General features: G+C 38.5%; 2 protein-coding genes across 4 annotated transcripts in view; one reads left to right on the top strand and one right to left on the bottom strand.

The window, feature by feature from the left end:
• Positions 1 to 10,524, top strand: part of neo1a (neogenin 1a) — a 133,814-nt gene extending 123,290 nt beyond the window's left edge. For 2 of the 3 annotated variants that reach the window (XM_053512800.1, XM_053512799.1), the window contains exons 17-29: positions 2,392 to 2,624; positions 2,872 to 3,010; positions 3,167 to 3,274; positions 3,366 to 3,560; positions 3,837 to 3,869; positions 4,189 to 4,242; positions 5,282 to 5,417; positions 5,581 to 5,816; positions 6,145 to 6,237; positions 6,510 to 6,668; positions 7,678 to 7,917; positions 8,613 to 8,734; positions 9,875 to 10,524. In XM_053512800.1, coding sequence (XP_053368775.1) covers positions 2,392 to 2,624; positions 2,872 to 3,010; positions 3,167 to 3,274; positions 3,366 to 3,560; positions 3,837 to 3,869; positions 4,189 to 4,242; positions 5,282 to 5,417; positions 5,581 to 5,816; positions 6,145 to 6,237; positions 6,510 to 6,668; positions 7,678 to 7,917; positions 8,613 to 8,734; positions 9,875 to 9,958 — 1,832 coding nt within the window. In that variant the 3' untranslated portion in view covers positions 9,959 to 10,524. The remainder of the gene's footprint in view (positions 1 to 2,391; positions 2,625 to 2,871; positions 3,011 to 3,166; positions 3,275 to 3,365; positions 3,561 to 3,836; positions 3,870 to 4,188; positions 4,243 to 5,281; positions 5,418 to 5,580; positions 5,817 to 6,144; positions 6,238 to 6,509; positions 6,669 to 7,677; positions 7,918 to 8,612; positions 8,735 to 9,874) is intronic. The other variant, XM_053512801.1, reaches the window with a different exon arrangement.
• A 3,039-nt stretch (positions 10,525 to 13,563) lies between these two features.
• rps17 (ribosomal protein S17) lies at positions 13,564 to 19,366 on the bottom strand. Its single transcript, XM_053512802.1, has 5 exons — positions 19,306 to 19,366; positions 17,627 to 17,778; positions 15,599 to 15,704; positions 15,051 to 15,116; positions 13,564 to 13,683 (listed from the first exon to the last, which is right to left on the bottom strand). Exons 1-5 carry the CDS (start codon positions 19,306 to 19,308, stop codon positions 13,609 to 13,611), a joined length of 402 nt encoding a protein of 133 aa, XP_053368777.1. The 5' UTR covers positions 19,309 to 19,366; the 3' UTR covers positions 13,564 to 13,608.
• Between the last annotated feature and the right edge of the window lie 500 nt (positions 19,367 to 19,866).

Here is a 19,866-nt window from a genome sequence, read left to right as displayed (position 1 = left end):
ACCCATGGTTTTTCACTCCTCGTGCATTCCTCTTCTTTCCCAGCACGCCATGCTGTGCTGGGTCTGAGTCATGCCTTTCTTTCTCACTGAAATACAGCGAGCTTCACAGCTCTTCCAGGACCACCCGCCGCTCCCACTCGCACAATCTCTCTTATCAGATACGAATTCTCTTCATGTTTTAGTGTCTGGGGATATTTGGAATTAGAAGAGATGTGTATAAAATGCTGACCTAGATTTGAATGAAACTTTTTTCCGTAATGAATCAGACATGAGTTGAATGCACTAGATGCAATCTTCCCATTTTCATTTATTCTTAAATTGAATAAATTTTAATGGCTGGCTAGCATCTGTGCAAGGGCTGATTGAGTTTGGGTCAGATTTCTGAACTAAACTTTTTGATAAAATTGCTATTTTATTTAGTTTAATTAAAAATCAAGAATCTGTCAAAACGTTAAAAAGATATTTCATGTAAGAATAAATGTAAAAAAAAAAAAAAAAAAAAAAGCTTAATGGCTTGAACCATCATTGTGCAATATGCAAAGTTGCAAATAAATGTTTTTGACATTACACAATCTGTGTTTTGGAATTAGCTAGATAGTGTTGGCTCTTTTAGTATCGCATTATTTTAGCCTTAACAAACTCAAATAACACCCAGTTGTGCGGTGCCCCCGGGGTGGCGATGGCACAGGGTGCTTGGGCCCATCATCGTTACTTGCAACTATATTTATTATTTGTTTTTATAAGCAAGACTATCATCTAGACATCTTTAGTTTTCCTCGTCTGCTCTCCTAACTCATCGTTTAATGGGTTAGCTAACTTTCTTGCTAACTTGGCTAGTCATGGGGACTTCATTAAATCTAGTAATATTGTGCTTTCAAGCTTAAAAAATTATTCTACATTTGTCCTGTGGTTTATTATAAAGTTATTAATCCAATTGTTTGAACAATATTTTTTTTCTAGCAGTGCCAGCAAAACAACTAAGAAAATGCTGATTCATCTGCTAAGTGAAGTGTTTAGCAACCCCATGCTAGGCTGTATATCTTAAAGCTAATAGTATTGAAGAACAGAATCTTAATTTATATAAGATATATAATATATATATAATTTTTTTTTTTTTTTTTTTTTTTTTTTGCTGATAAGAGAGAATATGACTGACTATAATACTAAAATCATACTGTAACAAGTGCAGGCTAGTTTATTAGCACTTAACTACCTGGCTGGCTGATTTAGCTGACTTAGCTAATGGTACTGATCAAAATAACACATTTACAAGCGGCTTTAGTATCTTTTAGGCATTAATAATTTGTAGTTTATGGGTTGAAATAAAGTCTTATTCGAGGTATGTTTACGATTCCTGTCAGGTAGTGCTAACAGAGTGAGCTTTACAAATCAGTGTCTAAAGCAGCTCCAATGTTTCTCCGTCATTTGTGCCACGATGAACTCGAGCCAGAGACTTGTTCGTGTTTTTCCAGCAATAGGTTTTCCCCCCACTCACTCAAATCGTTTTTGGCACCAGTGTTTTGGAAAAACAGGTGGTTTAAAGTGTGTTTTATTGTCAGGTGAGCTGTGACGGATATGTTGGCGTCAGATTCTGAACAGGGTTGTTTTGTCCTGGTGCTGTTTAGCTCTGTGTTCGTGACCTAGCAACCAGGATTAGAAAGATTATAGTTAGATATACTACATGTCTGTATACGTGTTGCACACTAGCATGCTTGTTCCAGCTCTTAAGAGGCCCCTAAATTGTGTGTGTGTGTGTGTGCGTGCATTACTGTGTGTGTGCTCCGGGTCTCTCAGTGGAAAAAGTGCAGAGGCACAATAAAGTGAAACCTTGAGCAGGACAAGGTCCGTGTTTTCATAGTTCAGGAGGACACTGTGGTACAGCGGTGCGATGCTTCTTTAGTCTGTACAGTACGAATAAAATGCCAGCTCAAATTGGTTTGATTGAATGAAGAATAAAAATTAATACTTGAACATTTTATTGAATATCTAGAACTGCATTTCCTCATACAGCACTTTAGAGATGTCTTTCTAAAGTGCGATTTTCACTGATTACTACTACTACTTTTATTAATATAGCTATAATATAATATAACTAATATAGCCATTCTTCTCCACTTGTAGAAATAGATGAACGCTTATGTTTTGTAACCGTCTCTACTGATATATCCTGTACTAATCGAATGTTCTTTCTCTTTCTTTTTCCCAATCCTGCCTCCCTATTCTCCTATTTTAACCATCCATTGCTTTACCACTTCACTGTGCACCCCTTCACTTATCCCAATCTGTTTTATTCTTCTATTCTCTCCGTTCTTGCATTTCATTTCTATCCCGTTTTTTTTTTATTTATTTATGAATTTTTTTGCCATGCGACATTTTGTTAACGCCTTGCAGACCCCATAGACCCTGATGTTGATTTGTACGAACTTTTCCATCCTCCATACACTCCAGTACCAGACCCCATTCCCATGATGCCTCCCGTGGGCGTTCAGGCTTCGGTTCTGAGCCACGACACCATCAAAGTCACATGGGCCGACAACTCGCTGGCCAAGAACCAGAAAATTGTGGATGCGCGCTATTACACAGTGCGCTGGAAGACCAACATACCAGCAAACACCAAGTTTAAGGTATAGTCCATTTAAGTGGAAGGGCAAAAACTTGTTTTGGAAATGGCTATTAAAAAAAAAAAAAAGATTGGCTTTCTATTTCAGTTTTCCATTTTGTTCAGGAGTCTTCACTAGAATTCTAATCACGAATACTTATACATGTGCATGACTAGTTATTTGCTTTTAGATAGAGTGAAGGTAAGATTGCAGAATACTTTTCTTCCTCTCTGGTACCTTACGGTATGTCATCTCTCCGACTTGTTTTTAGACGGCCAACACTACCAACCTGAATCACATAGTGACTGGTCTAAAGCCAAACACTCTGTACGAGTTCTCCGTCATGGTCACAAAAGGCAAGAAGACTAGCACATGGAGCATGACGGCTCATGGGACGACGCTAGAAGCCAGTAAGCCAGTCAGGCGCTCATGTCATTTATTCACCACTCATTTTCTGTCTGAATAATTCCATTAGCACTAAATATCTACATGCCATGAATTGATGCTTGAATTCCTTTCCCACTCATGCTCTAAATCATCGATTATAATGTATTTCTTTATCTCAGTTCCTAGTTCTGCACCGAAAGACGTGACTGTGGTCAGTAAGGAGGGACGTCCACGCACCATTATAGTCAACTGGCAGCCTCCTTCTGAAGCCAACGGCAAAATCACAGGTGCCGAGGTGCAACAGTAACAAACCTTTCTCTGCATGCAAGCGATTCATTACCATAGCTGGTAAATACGCGCCTCTGTTTCATATTACAGGGTACATTATCTACTACAGCACTGATGTCAATGCTGAGGTACACGACTGGGTGATCGAGCCGGTGGTGGGGAACAGACTCACCCATCAGATCCAGGAGCTGACCCTCGACACAACGTACTACTTCAAAATCCAAGCACGCAACTCCAAAGGCATGGGGCCTATGTCTGAGGCCGTCCACTTCCGCACTCAAAAAGGTATGCAAGAAGGTTTCGAAGCGAACACATTGTAGACATAGAGTGTCGCAGTTCTCTGATCTCTTCATTTCCGATTCATAAAGAAACAAATGCCAGATTATCAACTGCTCAGACAGACATTATTGCTTTTGGGTGTCATTATTTTCTAGTGACTCTATGCTTGTCTCTTTTCTTCTGTGATACTCACACACGCACGGCCCGTCTCTTGTTTCACGGCACTCCCTTTAACATTTCTGCTCTGTTCTCTCTCTCTCTCTCTCTTCTCTGGCCTGCTAGCTGAATCATCTGACAAAATGGCTAATGATCAAGGTAATTGCTCTTTCCTTCCTTATCTTTCCAACTGCTTGTTGTTTCTGCTCTGGGTTTCTGTTCGCATGAGCTTTGGGCCATAGATTCAGGTGCTGGTGTTTATGCAGAAATCAGATGATTAGCTCAAGTAATGACACTTAAGGTTTCCCTTTGCTGGTTCGTGAGACATGTGTAAAGAACTCTGATCTTCTTACACATTGATGTGTGTATGTGACGTGGTTAGAAGGTTAAAGGTGGATAATTCCTGCTGATTAATGGCTTAAGATTGGTTGGAAACCCGATTCGATAACTTCTCACCTGTTTTTTTTTTTTTATTCAGCTTCCGGAATCCCCGGGAAACCAGGCCGAACCTCCACACTAGACCCTGGTATTGGTAAAGTCTCTTTATTTCCTTTTTGCTTGATGCTTGGTAAAGAGTGACACTGTTCATTTTAACAAGTAGACCTGTGCAAGGTACTATTAAAGGAGAGACACCAGCGATGGATAGTTGTAGAGGCACAACCCTGCCACATGCATTGTAGTGTGTACGGTGTGTAAGGAGATTGAAAAACCTCAAACATGCGGGACAGAGGGTTCTCCAGGACCAGGCGTGATGGGGTGAATCATCTCTGGAAGAATAATGACATTGACTTTGAGCTTCCTTAAAAATGTACATAGTGCAATACAGTAACAGCTTATGTAGGAAAGCTGTCCGGGTGTAGGTCATTAACTTGCTCGGAGCTCAAATCCAATATTTTATTATTAACTCTCTGAGAAAATTCAGCTGAGGAAAGCATATAGTATCTGTGAAGCGTATTTAATGACACTGTAATAGGTATTTTATCCTCATTTCTAGGATATATGCTTCTATCTTCTATATACTATATATACTTCTTCTATATTTATTTAATAATATTACATTTTAAAATATTACTATATTTTATTTAATATAAACATTAGGGATGGGAATTGCCAGGGGCGACCCGATACGATACAATATTATCACGATACTTGAGTGAGGCTTTAATTTGTATTGCAAGTACCACGGTTTTATAAATATCACAATTTGATATCAACATTTTTTATTTATTAATTTTTTAAAATGTTGTTACAATTCTGAACAAACTTGCCAAATTTTTGTTTTTGGAGTGTGGCAATACAAAAAGTATAACGATACATCACTAAATCCTGCCATATTCTAATAAACACGTGCACATGTTATATGGTTGATGTACAAAGTGATCATAAGGTATTTTCCCGATTTCAAACCTCTCCTTCATACACACCCCTTTGATACTAGTTGGTCTGCCCGTTGCCATAACATTTCATCTTTCTGTTTCCATAATCAGGGAAGCACTTTATATACTCCTGCTGTATAAAGTCTTTCTGAAAGTCTTCAATGTGCTAACGGCAGTAATTGTGATGCTTTCAAGGGAAATCGGGGATGCCTGGTAGTGAAAACCACATCCTGGTGATCGTCATCATCGTGTCTGTGGGAGGCTTCATCATCATCGCGCTGGTAGTGGGAGCCTTACTGTGTTCACGACGCTCCAACTCCCAGCAGAAGAAGTAAGTACAACGCTCACTGTAATGGTGATCTGCAGGGGTTAGGTTCTGATTTGTTCCACACACACACACACACACACACACACACTGCGCTGAGTTGAGCTGACACATTCTCCAGGAAGCACGTTTTTGCCCCTGACCACTAAACGATTTATTTGCCCTTCAGGAAACGGGCAGCTTGCAAGTCCAGCAATGGATCTCACAAGTACAAAGGCAACTCTAAAGACCTCAAGCCGCCTGATCTTTGGATCCATCATGAGCGCTTGGAGCTCAAACCCATCGACAAGTCCCCGGAGCCCAATCCGGTCATGACGGACACGCCGATTCCGCGTTCCTCCCAGGACATCACTCCTGTAGACAGCACCCTGGATCCCATCCTCCAGAGACGGAATTCGTACCGCGGTGAGACCGTCGTTCATACCCCATCTCTAGCCGTGTGGCCCTGCTTCATTCATTGCTTCTAACCATTTTGGTTTTTGTTTCTGAAAACCTGCATAAATGTGCTTAAAATCTTTGTATGTCTTGCAAGTGTGTGTGTCTGTTTGTTCTCGATGTTTTAATTTTGCTGCAAAAATGCCCTTCAGCCAGTTTAGTTTTGGACTATCTTTTGAAGTGCTATGTGAATGGATGTTTAGTGCCCCCTAGTGGGGGGAAAATAGCTTAGCAAACAACAGGCAGTGGTCAAGCCTGGCTCGTTCTCTCAAAGGCTTGGTCCCTCTCTGGTTTGCAGGCCATGAGTCAGAGGACAGCATGTCTACACTGGCAGGGCGCCGGGGAATGAGGCCTAAAATGATGATGCCGTTTGACGCACAGCCCCCTCAGCGTAAGTCCTCCTGGTCCTTCCTTCTTCGGACCCCCTTTTTTAAATATTGTTTTTTTAGCACACAATACTTCTAAGGGTCTATTTGTCCAGAGCTGATGATTGAGAATCGTCCTCATGCTTGGTTATGATAATGCAATGTGTTTTATTGCTCTGTGTGTGTGTGCATGAGCTGTGTATCATACGTAAACGGCGCTCCCCATGCGTTCATAGCTCTGTGTATGTGTGTCTCAGTGTAAAGACATGGCCTCTGTGTTATTTATGTCCATCCGCAGCCGTGATTAGTGCTCACCCCATCCATTCCCTTGACAACCATCACCACCATTATCACCTGGGCAGCCTGGCCTCACCGAACCACAACTATCTGCAACACTCGAGCAGCCCGCGGCCCCTCACCTCCTCCATCTCTTATCTAGACAGGGCCGAGTCGCCAGGTGAGCCACCCTGCAGAGAGGAGAAAAGACACTAGATCACTGCAGGAGCAGCTCGTGCTGTCTTTTCTTACACTCTCAGGTTTTAGAGGAAAAAAAAGAAGTGTTTACAGGAAGTGAAGGATCTTGATGCAGTTACAGTATGTGGTGTAAGAGTGATGGGTCAGGTGCACTGCTCTAAGGGCTCGGCAATATGATTATGATATTGATAACGTGATAAAAAATAATGTATATAGTGACAAATACTCTCAGATAGATATTTTGAGATATATTTTTATATATTTAATAAAAAAATACAAACAAATAAATTACTTTTATTTTACAATATTTTAAAATTACTTTTACTTTTTTTTGTTTATCACATATACGTTAATGCACAGGGAAATTCGTTATGGTCAGCCATTATACGGCACAGACAGGGTTAAAGGCCTCACACAAGGGCCGGACAGGTGGAGCTGGGGCTTGATGGAGTTGGGGCTCGAACCGTCAACTTTCTGATCAGTAATTTAGAGCATCAGTAACATACTATTAACCAGTAACTGCCCCCTGACTGCTCTTCTGAATGCTCTACAAATATTTCTGAGCCCATACCTTCCCTTGTTGGAGCTTTACCACCTCATATATATATATCTAGTGATGATGTTTTACAATATTAGGATATACATAAAATCTGCCAATGAAACTCTAAATATTAGTTAAAAATCAAGGCTGTGTAAAGTAAAGCGGCACCTTTTCCTTGCACACCTCTGCTGTGATCAAATAATCCCTGATTCAGATTTTGATTTAAATTACTTTCACATTGTAACTGCATTAAGAGCATTTTTTCCCCCCTGAACCTTTAATACATACTGCTTTCTTATAATCTCTTGCCTTATTCCATATATACAGTAGTCACATGTCCATCAAATTCCATCGCACATAACAGCAGCCTCTATCCTAGCAGATATACAGGATGTATTAGGGATGATGTGTTTGTGTGTATGCGGTCATGTGACTCCGGCTGTGATTACAGACACTCCCACTACAGACCTGCTGCCCGCCTCGGCTCAGCCCTCCTGTTCCATCGATCACTCGGAGACCGACGTCAGTTATCACAGCTCAGCGGCCGAGGACGAGCCCAGCTACAACCCCCCGACAGCACACGTGCGCCCCACGCACCCTCTGAAAAGTTTCGCCGTGCCCTCCGTGCCCGCCCACGGCTCCGCCTACGAGGGAGTCTCTCTGCCCAGCACGCCCCTGCTCTCTCAGACTGGTACGAGGGTTTTTTTTGGGATTCTCATCTAGTGAAATGAGATGAAGGGTGTTTAGAGGCAGAGGGGACATAAAAGATACCTGGCGTAATTTTAGAGCATGTGATGGTATAAAGGTTATAAAGAAAGAAAGAAATCCACATAACACTTGTGAGATGTTTCTAATATAAGGGGCGTTCAAGTCAAACCGAGATTTGTGGTGTACACACAATCATTCACAAACACCACTTGCACATTACAGGAATTTTCAACATGCCATTTCCACATGTTTAGGAGTTCCTGGAAGGCCAACGTTTCAGACATGGCTCCGGCGTACTGTAAGAAACATTCTACCTTGATGATTTCGAAGTGCTTGTGAAACACTGGGATAAGTGCATGAGTGTAGCGGGGGATTATTAAGAGAAATAAAGGGAATCTTTACTCGCATAACGGTGTTCCTTTACTCTGCGCAATCAAAAATCCCGGTTTGACTTGAACATCCTCCGTATAATATTATAATAAATTGTAATATTTCATTAGATTAGGTAATGCAAAGCTAGTTTTGATCGCCCATTCAGCTGACTTTGTCGCATATCTGGCAACCCTGATTAACAGATAAGCGTTTGTGTTTTGACTGCCATATAATAAACATCATGATGAGAACCGTTTCCCGTACCATACTGTCCAGGTACATCAAACATGTCTGTGACGTTTTTAGGTCCTCACTCGGTCAAGACCGCCTCCATCGGGACGCTGGGGAGGACGAGGACGCCGATGCCCGTAATCGTACCCAATGCACCAGACGTTCCAGACAGCCGAATGCTGGAGGAGTGCGAGAGTGTGAGTATCCCTGTCTGTCTCTCTCTCTCTCTCTCTCACACACACACACACACACACACACACACTGTACGAACTCAGTAACCCCATTTGGTTACTGATTGACCAAGCATTGTTACGTGTTACGCTTGTCCTGTAACTAGAAGAAAAGTTTTGGTCGAAGCAAAAGCTAGTTTTGCCAGCAGCTTGTTCAAAGTCCTGGTGTCTGATATACAACGCATGGAAACTGCACAAGTATTTACACCCCTTGTAAAGATTAGTTGGAAATTAGACAAAAAAGAAAATCCAACCTTTAACTCAGAGATTTACTTTAAGGAAAAAAAAATCCCTAATACCACAATTATTGGCACCCTTTGTTAACCCTTTCTTTGCCAATAAAACGTCTTAAAGTTTGTCCGAGCCTATTAAACGTTTCTATAGTAACCGCTCGTTTGCAAAGGCTTTTGTAGCAGACGCTCTACATAATCGAAGTCAAATAATAATAATCCATTTTAAAAGCTTGAGTAGTTATGGTGATGTAAGCCTTCTGTTAGGAGATGGTTATTTTTCGAAGGAGTCTCCAGTGTCAGCACTTTTTGACCAACAGAAAGTCTGTTAAACTCTAAAGTCTGTGAATCCTAACTCGCTAAACATCATTTAATCGAAGGTGTATTTTATCTAAACTGTGACACTGTGCTGTATCTGGGTGTTAAAATATACTGAAATTATAATCCGGTTTATCTCCTCTCTCTCACATCTCTGCTCTCCGCCCTCCCTTTTAACTACGAAACCTTTTTTTTTTTTTTTTTGCTGCTTGTGAAATCGACGTTATTGCATCCTTTGAAATTTGGTTTGAAACCTGTTTCGTTATCCGTGTTTGTCCCGCATCAATGACCAAAACAAAACAAATCCTGTTTGGCGAATGCTTGTGCTTGTGAACGTTTGATTTTTTATTTTTTTTTGTATCTCTGGATGATTCTGAACTCTTACAGTTCCACTGCCTGTCACCTTTATAACTTTTTACCCAAAATTCTATAAATTCCATTCCTGAGCTTTCTCTCCTTCCGCCCCCCCCAAAAAAAAAACTAAAATAATTAACCTCCTTGACTGGAAGCCCGTTTTCTTTCCCCTCCCTCCTGCATTAACCCTCTCCCTCTTTCTCAGAAGTACGAGAAGGACGAACTGTCGGAGGAGATGGCCCACCTGGAGGGCTTAATGAAGGACCTAAACGCCATCACCACGGCCTGAGCACAATCCTTACACTCTCACACACGCTACACACACACACACATATGCGCTTACATTTATCCATGACTCGCCACGGCATGGACAGGGTTCTCAGTCCTTTACAGAACCGAATGAGAGAACATGAACATTTTGGCTCGCCTTGCTAACTCTCAGGAAGGAAACGGCCTTCGGTTAAAGGAATGAAAACCATTTTGGGGACTGATTCCTTCGGGAACGTTTTTTTTTTCTTCTTCTTTCTTTCTTTCTTTTGCGCTTCGGAGACGCTGTTTGTTTCTTTACTAATTAAAAAAAAAAAAAAGGAAGATTACAATATGCTGGTGTTCGTGCTGGTGCTCAAGGCACAATTTACAGTGTTTTATTTGTGCGTTTTTGTATCTCTCAATCTTTCTCTTTCTCTCTCGATCTTTCTCTCTCTTTCTGTCGCTCTCTCTCTATATATAAATATATATTTCCACCCGTTCCAGTGAGGTGAACATTGGACATTGTTCCTTTTATTTTCGAAGAAAAAAAGTCATTTTTGTATTACATTGTTTTGTTTTGCTCTTTTTTTTTTTTTTTTAAGTACGTCGTCTATTGTGCCATGTTGTTATTATTCTATGTTTTTTTTTTTTTTTTGTATTATTTTATATACATATACATTTATAGATATGTATATACAGTCAAAACTGCCTCATAGTTCTTTTTCAAAACAGCAATGTTTTTAGAGGAGACTGCGCCAGCCTTATGCTCCGTTTTTCTCTTGAGGTCGGACGGCGCGGCGACGATTTGTCCTCGGTACGAACCGATTTTCTTACTTTTTTCAGATTTTTTTTTCTCTAAAGGGAGCTCCTTTCAGAATATATTGCCTTACACTTCTGTCTGCACGGACACTCATCCTTTAAGGAGGAAAGCAAAAATCCACCGCTTGTGTGTCACCTGCCACTGTGATATACAGACTTGTACTGAGGTACGGAGCTGCGAGATCCTGAGTGCCCTGGCTGCTAGACTTCAGCTTACGTTCTGTTTCCTGTCAAGTGCTCTACAGCTGTTTTTTTTTTTTATTATTATTTTTTATCAACTCGATTTCATACGGACTGGAACTTGTTAACTGATGTTACGCAGGATAAATGCAGTACACACCGTCTCAGTGTCGGTCCAGGACTGTTTCAGGTCTATGATGTGATCTGTAGACACGTACTCAGAATTTTGGTATGTCAAGTGCAAATCTTTTGAATGGGACTCCTGATGGTTGTTGTTGTTGTTTTTTGTTAATCTCATGTAGCCATTTTATATGAAGAATTTCAATGTGAATGAAAACATGGTTGTCTGGGAAAACCTGTCAGATGTCGCTGTGGCGGGAAGAAAAAAAAAAAAGATTTTATTCTGCCTAAAACCCCATCTCTGGTCTGTGTGCATGGAGTTTGCATGTTCTCCCTGTGCTTGTTTGGTTTCCTCCGAGCGCTTCGGTTTCCTCCCACAGTCCAAAGACATGCAGGGGTAGGGTAATTGACCTTTCCAAATTGCTCTTTTTTGTTTTTGCTCTGTGACGGATTGGCTTCCTGTTCAGGGTGTACCGCGCCTAATGCCTTCTGCATCCCTATGAGCGCTACAGAGATATACAAGTGCCATTCAAATTAACCCAGGATTTTGTTATTGTGCAGAATAAAAGCATAGGTACGAGAGTAATAACTATCTTTATTTCTCTATATATTTCCCTGCTACACTAATGCACTTATCCCAGTGTTTTACTAGTGCATCAAGGTAGAAAGTTTACTTAGTACCCTGGAGCCGTGATAGGACTGCCTGCTTCATGTCTGAAACGCTGGTCTCCCAGGAACTCCTTTAATAGCCCAAAATGTGGATAATTTCATCCCAAATCCTGGTTTGACTTGAACAGCCCTCGTACATAGAGTTAAAAAAGCATAAATGTTTCAACATTTTTATTGCCACTTTTTAACCTAAAAGGTTGTCTAAAACCTCACTTAATAAATCAAACATTAGGCTGATCATTCAGTTTGTAATCCAGTACTGACTATCTAACTGTTCATGATGCTCCTGCGCTGCAGTTGAAATTAAATCTTAAAAATATCATTTTTACGCTCTTTTCCCTTCTGCAGCTCACTAGATCTTAAAGCACCTAGAAGTCAGAATCCATCAGAGAAAAAAAACAACCAAATTTCTCCACATCAAGGATTTTCCCAGACCGCCAACACAAATGTTCTCCTGCTGGAAATCGTTTTCCCCTTTCCCCTTTTACCCAAAGAACAGCATCGCTGCAATCATTCGCTCGACTTCGATTACTCTCGTGTCATATTTTTCCTTTCTCTTCTCGAATGTCAGTATGACTGTAAGAAACCGCTGGGTTACATGAACACGTTCAACAGTTGGACGAGATTACTTATTTGGGATAAAAATAATATGGTGTTAGACAGTAAACCTTTTTTGCACTTTTTTCAACAGGTTCTTGGAAAAAAAAAACATTTCTTACATATCCTGTGTTTTCAATATAAAGCTATATTTGTGTATTGTAGTGTCATAGCTTAGCAGTAGGCAGCTGGTCTTGTTCATGTTTTTTTTTGTTTTTTTCATTTGTTTTTTTGCCTCTGAAATGGTATTCGAGCGACAGGTTTTACTGTGTTGCCGATGAGGAATTTTATTGTTGCTTATTTCTGTACAAAGATCTTTTTCGCTGTCTGTAGAAAAATCTGTGGCTTTTTTAAAAAACAAGTTCTAAAATATGCTCATGGGTCACGTGTTATTTTCTAAAACGTTTTTTTTTTTTCTCCTCAGGTCTGGGGTTATTAGCTCTTAAAAATATTTGTATAATTACAGTTGCAGTCAAAATTAATCAACCCTTATTGCAAATTGGGTTTATTGCCAAATGTATGATAATATTATCATATAATTTCGAGACCACAGCAGTCATTAAAAGTCGCATTTTAAGTTGAATTTAAAGAAATGTAATTATTCTTCTTCTAGATTGTTTTTGAAAGTTTGTTAATTTTTACAATACACTTAATTTGCAATGGGGAATACTTTAGACTGTAACTGTACATCAAAGTGATAGAGAAGGGTCATTATATGACACAAGGTGACGGTAAACTTTTGAATACATTTTCATCTACACATCCAGACTTTGTCACTTTGGGTGATTTCTGGTTTAATTAGCTCCATTTTTATGCCATTTTAATGTTTTTCTATGACTACTTGTGTAACCTGTTTGCATAGTATTTATAAAAGTACGGTAAAACCACGTTTAGGATTCAAACTTTTGATGTATTTCACTTACTGCATACTTAACACTTGACTTGTGATATGTCACATTTTTCTCTCATCAGGTAGGTAACTATTTTCTAAACTTGTATCTTTACTTTTTAAAATTTACTCCTTTAAGCTATCTTTAGCAATGCTTTAGCCAATTCTTGATGTCAGATGAAGCCATCCCCTGCTGCATGAAATGCATTTGTCAACAATGCAAAACACACAAACTGTTGAAATTACTTTACAGACAGTGTTAGAGTCTGTATAGCTTCAGCTATATGGTGGTTTTAAATCAGACCAATGGTCACCTTTTATAAAAAAAAAAAAAAAAAGCTTTAGATTAACAATTAAAAATCAATGCATGCTTTTGAGAATTGACTTGTCTTTATTTCCTTTTTTACTGGATGGAATTATACTCTGGGTGTCCTGAAGTTCATTCCAACGGCTGGCTGAGAAACCTGCAGTTTGGAGAGGCTCCCAAAGTCCTGAAAAAAAAAAAAACACCGGTTGATATCAGTTTCCTGTGCCCACAGCTCTTAACATTTAAGGGATCAAATTTGTTTCCCCTTGATGGCGTCACTAATAAGTAGTCTAAAATACAGAAGAATGTAATATGTTCAGGTTGCCACAAATAAAGATGGATGAGATTATTAAAATATGACTGTGACACCATCTTGTGTCAGAGTTATTTTTTTTCATAAAAACATACAAATGGTTTTTAATCTGCTGTACCAAATTTGTATTTGCTTTCTAGGTAAACAGAATTCAGCTAAAACTGATTTACAACAAGAAAAATAGTTTTCTAATAAATGTCACCTGCCCACTGAACACGCTGTGTTTTTGAATGTTGTACAGGGGGGAAATGTGACGGAATAGCTAATGCACATCTATGCTTTTTAATAAAGGTTTTGTGAAGATTTGGTCAAATTCCCAAATTATTTTTATTTTTTTTATCTGCATCGTGTCTGAAACCAAAGTGTGATGTACGACAAGGTGAAATGATGCGAGACAAGTGATCCCTACTCCGCAGGCAACACATATTTAGAAAGTATTTAAAACTTTGTATGACAGCAAACAAACTAAACTCATACTAAGGCTTAGAGAAGCTGCATATTTAACATTAAAGCATATGGTTATATAATAACGCCATATCTTCTTACTAGAGTCAAAACAGCAGGTGTCTTACCAGACTTAACTATCCAATCAACAAAGATTTTGAATAAATTAATTACATTTTTTATGTTTAATTTTGCTTAACACCTGGATAAGGTGCCAACCCATCACAGGGTACAGACACCCACATCATACACTACGGTTATAATTCAGAAATGCCAATCAGCCAATACTGAATGTCTTTGGACTGTGGGAGGAGACGGTGCTACTCACTCACCTATAAAATCCTTATTTAGATGTAATCAAACTACTTAAATGCCGCTATACAGTGGTGTTCAAAATAATAGTGCAAGTAAGGGGAACTTGTTTGACACCTGTTTTTCACAGAATGATTTACCTCTCTAATTGAACTCCACACTGCTATTTCTTTGAACAGACTATGTTTTTTTTTTTCACTTACATTAAAACTAATAATACATTTAGCACATTTTTCTTCATGTTGTGATTCAGAATAGAATGTGCAGGGTGTCCAATGCATTTGCGATTTAAATTAAAAGTTATTATATGGATATGGAGCTTTACTCACTTTTTTTCAACACAGTGCTATTATTTTGAACACCACTGTATGTGTGAAGTGGACAGGCTCTTCTGTAGATTTCCTTCCACTTCCATTCTATTATTACTACTTCTTCCATAATAATCCACAATGAAATCCACAAAATAAAATGAATAGACCTACCAGCATCTTCAGCATGTCTCTGGTGTCAGGATCGACCTCGATGACCTCCTGATCCAAAGCAGAGACCTGAAACAGCAAGCAGGAAGTTAGTTCATAAATCTTTCACGGCAGTGCAATGCAATATTGACTATATATTTAATTCTAGTTAACTTATATATTTTAAATTTAAACATACAAGCAATTAAAGTTGTCAGAGTGGAAAGAAATATATTCTAGATATGAAATCAAAAGGCTAAAGAAATATATTAAACAGTTTTGAGATCTCATTTAATTTTCATCACTCTTTGTAAGAAGAGATAGTCCATGTGGACAAGAATTATTTTGAGTTGGTCTTATATTTAACACGACTGATGCACGTTGCACAAATTTATCTGAAAAAGAGTTAGTTTTGATAGTTATATGACTAGTTTTATTTGACTTTTATGTTGGGTTACGTCACCTATCACACCATTTTATGATTGCATTCAATGTCGTAGTACTAGTATAATGACAATGAAGCAAACCTTAACCTTAGAAAGGGGTGGGCGGCGGGGAAACCGTATACTAACCTCAGGGACGTAGTTGTCTCTCCTTTCCCTCTCCTCTTCCTGGAGTTTGATTGAGATGCCTCTGACCGGACCCCTCTGGATCCTCTTCATCAAATGGGTCACGTACCTGTATTCATACAAATAAAGATGAGACAACAATTGAAATAATCGTTTGCAATTTTCTCCTTATTACAATTGTATTTAATCAGCCAAGACATGGAACTCATTAAAAGAAAGTATTTATACCACAGTGCTGTTAATTGATTGGTCAGAAGGTGAAAGCTAATTTTCCATAAAAGCATCTTTGACGATGATCCTTGCTGTAATTAAAATCACGGGTTTCTTTTAACATGTTTCTATGGCAACAACCTGCACTTGTATGGCGAATGCTCTGCTTAAAACTGATTAAGATTTCTGTAAGGAGATATTTGTTTAAAAAAAAATTTGCAAGGAGTCTCCAGTGTCAGCACTTAGTAAGAGACTTAAAGCTGTAAATTGTCTAAAATGTGACAATATGTGAAACAACAATTCTGATACATTAATGATACATATATATAAACGTCGTTTGAGGCAAACCAGGACTTGTAATGAAAACAATAAAATTGACTTGGCATAAAAACAATTGACATTTACAGAAGACCTCAAGCACAGTATGGTGTGGAGATCCTTGACCGCGGTAAAACGTTAGAATTTCAAACCTTTTAAAGAAGGCCGTATGCCCAGGAATGACAATTCTGGCCGAGGTAACTCGTAGCCCATTGCAGTCGTTCCTGCATTCAGAGTGTCGAACGTCTGATCCGTAATAATCAACAGATAACTTGTCTCTAACTTGCGGACGAAACACATCTGTCTATGGGAACTATGCACACACAATTGTTCACCAACACTACTTGCACTTACAGGACCTTGGCTGGGAGTTATCGTCACATCCCCTGTACAGCCCTGATCTCGCTCCAAGCCATTTCCACATATTTGAGCTATTAAAGGAGTTCCTGGGAGACCCGGGTTTCAGATGTGAAGCAGGCTACCTATCTACCTACCTTGATGGTATCCAAGCACTAGTGAAACACTGGGATAAGTGCATTAGTGTAGCAGGGTATAATATGGAGACACGTGATGTGCCCGCAACTTCGTTTGCTAATAAGCATGTTTAAAATAATGTTCTACTGAAAAAAAACACCATCAGCTGCATTTTGGAATTAACTAAAATATTTACAAGTTACCATGAAGTGCACGGAATTATTTAATTAGATTTCATTTGCACACTTAAGCTTGTATGAAAAAATGTTCAAGGTTGATTTTTTTTAATGATACAAGGGTGTTTTCCTTTTAAATTTCAAAGGCCGATTGTGATTAAACAAAGCCTATATGTTACCACAAGCTCAGCCAAATACACGTGTGAGAACCTCTATAAAATTTGTTTAGCAGTTTTCACGTGATGCACACAAACAAAAATTCCAAAAGCGATCTTGATGTGTTCTGTTACTTCCCTTACTGTCACACCCCCCCAACCCCCCCGCCCCACCAATTTTTTTGCCAAATATTTTTGATGTACAGACATGCTAACTTTACAGTTTTATTATATATGGATTGAGGTCGTTTCTAAAACTGTTTTCAGTTATTCTGCACAATCCAAAAAAAAAAAATGCCCCTTGTGTAACAGAACATTTTCGCCTACACTTGATATTATCTTAAGACCATTGTCAAGTCTATTAAATGTATTGACAGGAGAATGTGTCAATTAACAATTAAAGAAGTGACAGTGGTTATCCAAAATGGCTGCCTCATTCCATTTTAGTCTTTATCTGCATGATGAAATTTGATCCATGTTTACAAATAACAGTTTTTATGGAAAACAAAAATAGCAAGATTGACTACCATTAGCTATATTGACTTCTGTACAAAACAAATGTCACACCAATCTGGCTGACTAATACCATTTAGATCAAGTGAAACCATTTCCTTTAAAATCTTTTAGCCTTTGTTTTACCTTTATCATCAAATTCCTTTCCTGTGGAAACACATGATGGTTGGCAAGGTTTGACTCACCCTGCGATTTTGTTGCGCAGATGCTTGCTGGGGATGATGGCGATCTCCTCACACACCCTCTTGTTGATGTGAAAGTCGTTGCCCAGTCGGGTGTAGTACTTCTCGATGATGAGCCGAGAAGCCTTCTTTACGGTCTTTGTCCTTACACGGCCCTGAAAAATGCAAAAAAAACAATCAATCCATCCATCCATCCATCCCACAGCTTCATATCAACTGTTATGATATGCGAAAGCAGTAGATAAAAATTAAACATAAAATTTATCCTTTTAATTTTTTCTGTCAGGAAGATTCTGGTTGGAAGAATCCAAAGAACCTCTCGAAGGAGTTAGAGAACTAGTTGTGATGTTGACCCGCATCACCGAGCAGTGATGTGTAAAAAAAATATATATATATTAACTCGGAAACACCTTAACGAGGGTGTCTCGTGCAATTCATATGAGTCTTGCTAATGTAATTCGTCACTTTAGTGTGTATTCTTTTCTGTATTAAAACGCAAGGGGCACAGATCTGTGCAGGCAACACAGCATAGGTCAACGATGATTAAATTTTTTTTAAAAACTTCTTATATGGAAGCCTTGCCCGTGTGTGTTAACGGAAAGGCTTCAGACATCACACTGTGCATTTGTTTTTTTAGATATGTCAGTTACCACTACCGGAATATGGAAATAACTTCACAAAAATGTAGGACTCTCAAAATGTTTGTATAGGTTGTGCAAAAAATACTGCACAATCCTGATCCCTATATATGTTTATTAAAAAAAACCTGCAAAACAAAAAAATGGCTAAAATGCTCTGGGTTTTAAGCACTACGTACTAGAAGCTAAAAGAGCGATATCATTACATAGCTATAAACAAAAAAAAAAAGCTAAAAACATTATTATGTCATTTTAGAACACCCTATAAATTATTAATAAATATTAATAATGCGTCCAATTTAATTAACATGTTTGAGTGTAATCTTTGTCTTAAAAAAGTGACTTTTATTTCTATGCTAGCAAACAAAGAAAGATCAAACAACTCACAGACGTACTCTGAAAAGTCACCTTTTTTTTTTTTGACAAAATTACATTCAAACATTTTGGCTAAATTTGGTAGTATCAGGGCTGGCAGATGGTGGGCAATACCACACTTTAGGGTGGACCAAATTATTTACAGCGCGATTTATAAATGACAAATGTTATATTTTATAGCAATTTAATGATATTGCTCTTTCAGCTTTTAGTACTGAATGCAATTACCTGTTGTTGTGCTAAGCTAACTTAGCAACTCGCGCTAACTCCAAAGAATACTGTACGTTAAAGTCACGCGCTACTAATGAAAGACCGTAACCTAGCAACAAATAGTTACTTCCGGGAGTGCGTATAGTCTTATTTATTTCTGATATTCTGTCCAGAAATACACCGATTTTTGTTAAAATAATTTTTACAACTCTTCTAGTAATATTAAATGAAGCAAAATAGCTTTACAAACTTTAGCTGTAACGATTTTTTAGGGCAAATCAGCTCCGTAAAGCGCTCGCGCTTTCTGCATCTCGGTAAGTTATCCGTTTTTAAAATGAAACACGCCGCAATTTTGCGCTGCTTATCTTTCCTGATGATGTGTTTAAATGGTATTTAGTGCTTCAGATACGGATAATCAAGGAAAATACGCAGATGACAACGGATTCCCAAACAACCCACCATGTTGGCTTAGGTCTCAGAAAAGGACCCGACTCAGAGCAGAGCGGAAGTTAGTATCTTTTGGCGGAAGTAGAATAAAAGTCCCAAACTTTGTAAAGTTCTAAATTCCCAAAATAATATATTTTTTGTAGGGTTTACACCAAAAATTGAAACATAATTATAAAAGAATAAAAAGAAATAACTCCTTGTGTGCACATTGGAATATTGTAATTATTAATTATATTAATAATCTTCAAATAGGATATGCAGTTAAATGCTTGTACTACCGCCAGTGACCTTAAAAAGAAAATAAAAGCTATATATAAGGGAATAAATATTAATAAGAAATAAGAAAGAAAATAAATTTAACTAGTAAAATAAACTGTACAAATAAGGGCATAATAAAAATATTACAAAATAAAGAAATATAGGATGGAGGGGGGGGGGTTAGGGTTATATATAAAAATTTTAAAGTGGCAATGGCTGTGCAAATAAGCATGAAAAGTGACTTAAGAAAGTGTCATGGGCAATGGTCAGATATATAAATATGTAGTGCATGAATGTGTCCATGATCGTTAAGTC

Source organism: Clarias gariepinus, chromosome 15 (genome assembly GCF_024256425.1).
Source record: "Clarias gariepinus isolate MV-2021 ecotype Netherlands chromosome 15, CGAR_prim_01v2, whole genome shotgun sequence".
Taxonomy (NCBI): Eukaryota; Metazoa; Chordata; class Actinopteri; order Siluriformes; family Clariidae; genus Clarias; species Clarias gariepinus.
Note: the sequence above shows the minus strand (reverse complement) of the source record. Positions and strands in the feature narration are given on the sequence as shown.